The sequence below is a fragment of the Paramisgurnus dabryanus genome, chromosome 4 (assembly GCF_030506205.2).
Source record: "Paramisgurnus dabryanus chromosome 4, PD_genome_1.1, whole genome shotgun sequence".
Lineage (NCBI taxonomy): Eukaryota > Metazoa > Chordata > Actinopteri > Cypriniformes > Cobitidae > Paramisgurnus > Paramisgurnus dabryanus.
In genome coordinates this window covers 3,614,134-3,622,418 of record NC_133340.1, presented here as the reverse complement: position 1 = coordinate 3,622,418, position 8,285 = coordinate 3,614,134, and the positions used below count along the sequence as shown (strand labels likewise).

General features: G+C 38.5%; 1 protein-coding gene across 1 annotated transcript; it reads left to right on the top strand.

Moving 5' to 3' along the window:
* The first annotated feature begins 5,382 nt into the window (after window positions 1–5,382).
* LOC135746604 (transcription factor Sox-1b) lies at window positions 5,383–7,248 on the top strand. Its single transcript, XM_065265229.2, has one exon. It carries the CDS (start codon window positions 5,653–5,655, stop codon window positions 6,670–6,672), a length of 1,020 nt encoding a protein of 339 aa, XP_065121301.1. The 5' UTR covers window positions 5,383–5,652; the 3' UTR covers window positions 6,673–7,248.
* The last annotated feature ends 1,037 nt before the right edge of the window (window positions 7,249–8,285 follow it).

Here is an 8,285-nt window from a genome sequence, read left to right as displayed (position 1 = left end):
CGCCAAGTGGTTAACTAGAGATGCCTCTAGCAACGTCAGTCTTTCTTTCAGTTCACCATGTGATCCAGGGCCACAAAACTCTTGCACTTACACTATTCGGAAAATCCCCAGCATAACCCTATAAAAAACACTTGGGTTAAATTAAGTGAAGCTCAAGCGAAGAATGATGCATTTGGGTTTTACCTATGCCCATCGAGCTGACAGCAACTGAGTGACGGGCAGCCTTAGCAAACCATCTGCTGTTAAAAGAATGCCTTTGATACCATTAGCCCCTGCGGCGCGCTAACATGTTGTTTCTAGCAGCTTCAGCTGATCCTGTGAAGCTGACTGTGGTGGGAGACGACTGCGGGCTTAGAGATTCCTGCACTAACAGCAGGGTGATGTGCGCATACAGGCGTAAATCCATACAGCGATCATAGCTGTAGTGTGTGCGTGTGTTTATCTGTGGTACCTTTAATCTGCTGATGAACTGCTAATTTGGTCTCAGGGCCAGTCAGTAAGCAAATACAGTGTCTGTACATGTTTGTTTGTTATGTTACATGTTAACTTCTTGTTTTTTTATTTGTTCATCCTGTTGTATACCCCCCATATATAAAAGGTCTTGTGAACTATTGTGAACTATTTTATTTACTAAATAAGTCTTGTTGGAGAAATGATATAAACTCGGCACCGTGAGATACTGGTACAGTTTCTAGTTAAATGTGCAACTTACGATTTGTGTCTCGATAAACAATGGGTTGGTGTAAATGACAGAAGGGGGTATTATGTGTTTTGTCACTCCACACAGTTTAGCTTGAACAACCCTTGCTCCCTTCAGCTCCCCACGGCTTCCGCTGCAGGGGCATATTTCTGTGTCAAAACAGTGGTAACAGCTTTATTTCCCAAAGATAATTTCTGAAACCTGTTTACTAATGCAGCGTTCGTTGTTGGTTTAATCTCTCACGATTTACCTGCATATCTGCTACAGTTATTACATTTGTTGATGACCACTGTGGCTTTTTTCCATTGGTGTTTAAGCTTTCCTCCATTACCAGGACAAACAGTCGTTTTATGTTACTTTAATTTAAATTAATTTGCAGTTTAATTTAAAAAAAAATGCAGCATGAAATTAAAACAACTTGGTTTGCAAGTCAATTTAACCTACTATTTTAGGTTTTGGCTTGTGAAAAGTTGACATAACTTATAAAATCAAGTTGAAGTTGTTAAACTTATTTTTTTTAGTTAAAGTAACATAAAAAATATATGTTTGACAAAAATGCAGCATATTTTTTTACAGTGAAGGTTGAAATGACTTGCAAAACTAAGTTGTTTTAACTTCATGCTGCATTTTTTTACAGTGTGTCAACAAACATATTTTTGTTTTTTTGTGTGTGTGTGTGTGTGTGTGTGTGTGTGTGTGTGTGTGTGCGTGTGCGTGTGCGTGTGCGTGCGCGTGCGCGTGTGCGTGCGCGTGCGCGTGCGCGTGCGCGTCTGTGATGTTTTAGTATTACTTTGCTTTTTTGTATTCTTTTTTTTATTTGTATTGTTGAAAGCATTACAATTTTTCTTGGCATTATATTTAGCACTACATTGCTCAGTGGTAGAGCATTGTGTTGGCAGTGGAATGGGCAATGGCTTTGAACCCAAAGAACATATGATGTTTTATTAACAAAGTTCGAGAGGAGCACGTTTAAATAATCTGCCAAACTATCTCGTAATTACGACCAGCTGTCAACAATCGGCAATCAGGTGTCCACCTGATCGGCATGAGTGGAAGCCTATATAAACATTCAGCTAACTCTCCCACGTCCTTCGACAGTTCTTAGCATCCCTCCACCACCCCGTCTCCTCAGACTTACTTGGTTACTTCCTAACCTGAATACGGGGGGTGTTCTGGGTTCGGGCCTTATACAGACCCCGGAGCCCTCTCTTTGTTGAGGGGTGCTCCGGGCTCGGGCCAAATGCCGAGCTCAGAGCCCTCTCCTCGGACAGCACGCCAAATACGCATATCATTAATTCTATCTGACTTATTTGTAAGTGTGAACTCTTGAAATATGCTGGTTAAAATGTATACCTTGTAAGTCACTTTGGATAAAAGCGTTTGCCAGATGCATAAAATCAGATGTTAATGTAAATTGCATTTCTCGTATTTAAAACACATAACCTTCCATCTAACGCCTAATGTAAAGTTAACTAGGCTATATGTGTTGATGTGCCCCAGTCGTATGGCCATGTCAAGAAATTTGATAACCCTGGCTAATTGACTTTTTAATTGTAGTGTAATATCTATTGCAGTGTTTGGTTACTGATGTTTGGGGCTTGTGTTATTGCTGCTTTGAGATCCTCATAACAAGTTTAACACACCTTTCCTCTGTTCTTCCCCCATTGTCCTTAACTAGGTCTATGTACCTGTGAAAACCCTTCCATTTTTTTATAATTTACTGTTTATAACATCATCCTACATAATGTAAAGAACATTGTGTGAAAATATAACCTTGATATTTCAATATAATCAAATTCTATGCTTCTAATCTCATTATTAGATTATGAGACTTTGGCATGGATTTAAGAGACAGGGTCACATACTGTATTATGATACTATAAACTGATGTCTCACACGTTTGCTATATTGTTGATATGGTGAGGATCATAGGTGGACAAACTTCCATCTGTTCCAAAGCACAAGCAACACTTCTTCATCCCTTTATCATGCTCTTGTTGAGCACTCGAAGTGTCGGTGTCAATGTGTAAATTATACGGAAATAAGTCTGAAAATTGAAAATAGGAGAGCGTAACATCCCCTTCTCCCTCACGCAGCCCTTGCTCGAGCGTCCCCTCCCTTCCCGTCCAATTATGTTGAAAACGCGGTGGAGAGCGAGAACAGGCGCACCTGACAGATGTTGACCGTTTTCAAACCCCGTGCACTTTCACAAGTTCAAGAGACCCTCTAATTCACTTTGCAGTCGGGACAAAACGGAGCGACGCCACTTACCGCGCTCTCGCGTGCGGCTTTTGGATCACAGATAGACACGCGGGGATTTCAGCTGTACTGCATAGGCTTGTTTCTCTTTATTTTGTTTCTTCTTAATGGACATGAATAAAGACTGTAGATCTTAGATAAACTTACAGCAGTAGACAAAACCTGTGCTTGGAAAATAAAGCCTAGGCTATTCGCTGTTTTTTATATACCAGTTTTAGTTAATGCTGCTGTTATCAATATAACAATTAAATATATAATAAGGATTATTGATATATAAAAATACATGGCAAGAATGATAGCCTACTAATTATTATATATGATCCTGCTTGTCAAAACCCTTTTTTTTAATTGACTGGTTTTTTTACATCAAATCATCTTAATGGAAAGAACATTATGAGAAAATTAAACCTTGATATCTTTAATATTGACTAAGTAAGGCCATGCAAAAAAATATAAATCATAGCGAAATGAATAGCTCAAACATTTAAAGATTTAAAGACATTTAAAAACATCAAAAGTCAAACATTTATGCTTGTTATATCAAAATATGATTTCACATGCAGTGTCACATATTTTCCAGCTAAATACATTTCTTAGCTATATTGTTATGACACATAATTTTAAATTATACATTTTTCAAAGCTTTGCGTTAAAACAAATTAACATTTTTTTCTTTTTAATATCAAAATATTGCTACGTAAAATTGTAGTGTTCTATAACTATGCATATAATAAATATAGACTATAGTGGGCAAAGAAATATTCTTAATTTATTATATTTTAATAAAGTTCCGTATTAATTAATTTGTGTGTTTTGTATGTGAACAGCCTAAAGGTATCTTTGCCAGCATGCTTAAACATTTAGTTTTCATGGATTTTTTTTCCTCATTCTAATTCTATTGACTCATTTTTTCAAGCCAGTTGTGTAATAGAACAAATAACGCGTAATTGCATAATGGCAACGCCTTTTCCACTAGCACTGATGGGTATGATGATTAAGACATTAACCGACGCGATATTTATTTATTCGCTTCAGTTAACAATAACTGGAGATATTCTGAGGAAGCCTTCTGTGAAATCTGAGCGATGTGTCTGCAACTCCCTCACAACGCCTCCGTTCAATGGCGTGCGCATAACGTTTGGAAAGCAGATATGGAGACCTTCATTTTAATTTATTTAATCCTATTCAGCCATACCTTTTCTATGCATAAAAATATGTTAAGGAGTGCTCGTTTACGTATAGTCATCTAAGTTTTTTTATTTTATTTTTAAGATAGCAGTGTTATATAAGGCAAGTTAGAAAACAGGACTGACAAAACATTGAGGGGAGATTTATGTAAAGCAGAGCCCAAAATGTGGAAGTGAACTATGATGCTCATATGTTTACATCCGGTAGACGGCGATCTCACTCTAAAAATAAAATTAATAGAGCACATGTTGACTAGCCTAAATGTCTTTTATTTATTTGCGTCTTTTTGCTGATAAAATAATTAGTCAAAACAAGCCAGGGACACAAGTGGCGTGTGAGTGGGCTTGCTTACAAAATGCGCTTTATAAATGTGGTCTCTCTAATTTGTGATGTGGATTGGATGATGTTGTCGCTTTTTATTTCAGGAATGATTCGTTGGATGTTAATAGTTTGTTTTAAAATAGGCTATTGAAATGTTGCTGTATTCTATCTTTTAACCTACTTATTTTTTATTATTAACTCCCAGTCCCCGTTGTTAACGATACAGGTTTTGATTTTGCATCGCTGATCATTAAAATTTGTTAGGTTACAGCAATTATTTGGTTAAACGCACACTAATTTTAGTTCTGTTTAGTTGATGACAAAAGGACTAACATGGCACGTGCCCTGGGCGTGTGTCTCCTGTTTCTTAGCAACCGCCACAACAGGAAAACACCTGTGGCATCGATTTATTCAAAGGGTAAACATATAAACTAAAAACCTGTATATCGTTAATACAGCCTGCTTATTGAGAACTGTTTGTTAGATTTCAGGGATTTTTATAAGGACTTTTAAAATGTAGAAAGACCGACGTATTTTTAGTGTGAAAATGGGTAGAATAATTCACAGATTAATAGTTGTTGTTTACGAAACAGACTTTACATTGCAATAACAAACCGTTGTTTGCCGTTTAAGCTCTATAGCGTTTCAAAAAAGGGAAAATGTTCAATAAATATGTATTTATTGTACTACTTTAGTGGTTAATAATTTGGAGATCATTTCCCCCAAATAACATTTGTCAACAACGATTAGAAGTCAACTGTTTACCTTTCGCACCCCGGAGAAAAACCTTCAGCAGAGCCTGTGGCGAGCTCGCTCTCGCCCGTGCGCGTCACCTGACCGCGAGCCATATGCAAATCAGTCTCATCCTCCAACGCCATTGGCTCTCTCTCACTCATTTATTCCATGTCAAAGCGCATCATATGGCCGCTCTTCCACTAACTTTTCTAGCGCACCGCTGAAAGTAGCTCGAAGACTGGATGTGCAAATCAACCCAGGAGGAAGTTAGTATAAGACAAAAGGCTGACAACCAGCTGCAAAGTTATCATCTGTTTGGATTGTACCACTATTCAAGTGACCTCTTTTTTATAAGGACGTTTTACGCGCGTGAACCAGGCAACGGGGACGCCGAGGGTGTATTGAGTGAATGTTTCTGCGTATGAGCTGAGTAAGTGAAAGCCAAGTTAATGTATAGCATGATGATGGAAACGGACTTACATTCTCCAGGACCCCAAACTAACACAAACACGGGTCACACGGGACCCAACGGCGGGAGCAAAGTTAACCAAGACCGCGTAAAGAGACCCATGAACGCGTTCATGGTTTGGTCTCGGGGTCAGCGCAGAAAGATGGCCCAGGAGAATCCCAAAATGCACAACTCGGAGATCAGCAAGCGCCTCGGAGCCGAGTGGAAAGTAATGTCCGAGGCTGAAAAGCGACCCTTCATCGACGAGGCAAAAAGACTACGTGCAATGCATATGAAGGAGCATCCGGATTACAAGTACAGACCCAGAAGAAAGACCAAGACGCTGCTCAAAAAAGACAAATACTCATTGGCCGGTGGCCTGCTTGCTGGATCTGGGGGCGGAGGCGGTATGGGTCTGGGAATGGGTACCGCTGGTGTCGGCCAGAGGTTAGAGAGTCCAGTGGGTCATGGCGGCACCGCGGCGAGCTACGCGCACATGAACGGATGGACCAACGGTACCTATTCGGGACAGGTGGCTGCGGCCGCGGCTGCCGCTGCAATGATGCAGGAGGCGCAGCTCGCCTACAGTCAGCACGCAGGCAGCGGTGCGCATCACCACCACGGGCACCACCACCATCCTCACAACCCACAGCCTATGCACCGCTACGAAATGACCGCTCTCCAGTACAGCCCCATCTCAAACTCTCAAAGTTACATGAGTGCTTCACCTTCAGGCTATGGGGGAATATCCTACACGCAACACCAAAACTCCAGCGTGGCTTCTTCAGGAGCCATCGGCACACTGGGATCTCTGGTGAAATCGGAACCGAGCGTAAGCCCTCCAGTTACAACTCACTCTAGAGTCCCCTGTTCCGGAGATTTGCGGGAGATGATAAGCATGTATTTACCGGCGGCTGAGACAGGTGACCCGTCCGTTCAGAGCAGACTTCACGCTGTGCCACAGCACTATCAAAGTTCAACGACAGGCGTAAACGGAACCGTTCCACTGACACACATATGAAAAGATGCGAAACTACGCGTTCAGACTCGAATAACCAAATATTTACCTCTTTTAGAGCATCACTACCTTTTTTTGTACAGAATGTTTGTTCTTGTAAATTTTGAAGGTGATATTATTTAAATATAAAACGTAAGACAGGAGGTTGTCGTTGGGATGTCGTCTGAATAATTTGTCTTTATTTCAACAACACTACTTGGGTGAGGTTTACACGTTTGCTAAATGCGAGGGATTCATTCTGATTTATTTGGTGTGAAAGATGGTCCTTTTGTTTAAAACTGGAAAGCGAGTGAGTGCTACGGTGTAAAATATAATCAAGTGACATTGTTTTAAAAGTTTTCTTAAGGGTTTCTCTATCCCACTTTGATTTGTCAACACGTGAGTTGCTGTATTTGATATTTGTTTGTTGTATTTTTTTCTTGTACATTGTGAAAATATTCCAGAAAAATCGATACACATTTGTAAATATAATTTGGTTTTGCCAGAAAAGAAGGAAACCTTTTGCGTTGATGTGAGAATAATAAATTTCACAGCTTTTGCTCTGATTCTGAAAAAAATGTTTTTTTCTTGTTTTGCTTGTTGGACCTCAAATAAGCAAAGTTTTTATTTAAATGTGATGACGTATATTTTTGTTTTTAAGCTATGAAACATTTCTTATTTAGTTGCACGTGGTCTCTCCTGACCTCTCAAAGTAACTTTTAGACTAAATTAAATCTACTCATAAGACATATTATGAATGCAGATAAACATATCATTTTGTGTTCATATTCTTTTAATATAATGACGGACAAATAAAAGCATTTGGGTATCAGGCTACTTCAGTATCTACAAAGATTTAAAAAGTATACCAAAAATCAGTTTACAAAAAATATTGTTTAAATACCAACGTTTAATTTTTTTGATTATTATTTATAATATAATATTTTGTAGTGTCATTATTCTGATGAATTTACGAAGAATTTGTGTAATTATAATTGTATACTTAAATTAGATTTTATCAGCAAATGAACGGCATTGCTGTAATAATTTAATAATTATAATAATAATTATAACAATAATAATAACATATTTCAAGCTAACACACCGGTAATATAAATTCTGTTTAGTCTTTATCTGTTTGATTGAATGACCAGACATTTCAAGTTGTTTTAGACACCTCTGTCCTGCAGATAACCATCCTCTTAATATCTTATTAGGGCTGAAGCTCAGGTTGTATGTGTACAATGAAACCACTTCAGATTGCTGAATAATAATGATTTGTTTTGTCACTGTTTTTGTTAAGCGTGATCAGCTGTGCTGTTCTATAGATTGTATCACCTGACATGACACTGAATAATTATAAGCAGCAGTAGCCGGCTTAAATGCTTTAAACGCACAGGTGTAGTGTTTCTGATATACACGACTATATGAATAAGTGACCAATTATACTTTACGCCTTTAAACTTAATTCATTATATTATGAAAACTGCAATAATACATTTCAAAACTACACAAATAAATCTGACAGCATAGTGAAATTATAAAAAAGTCCAATGTGCTTTTTATCGATGTTACTGTGTCGCATAGGACGGGAGGTTAAAGTTCAAGACCTCTTAAAATAAAGAGTGTCCAATGAA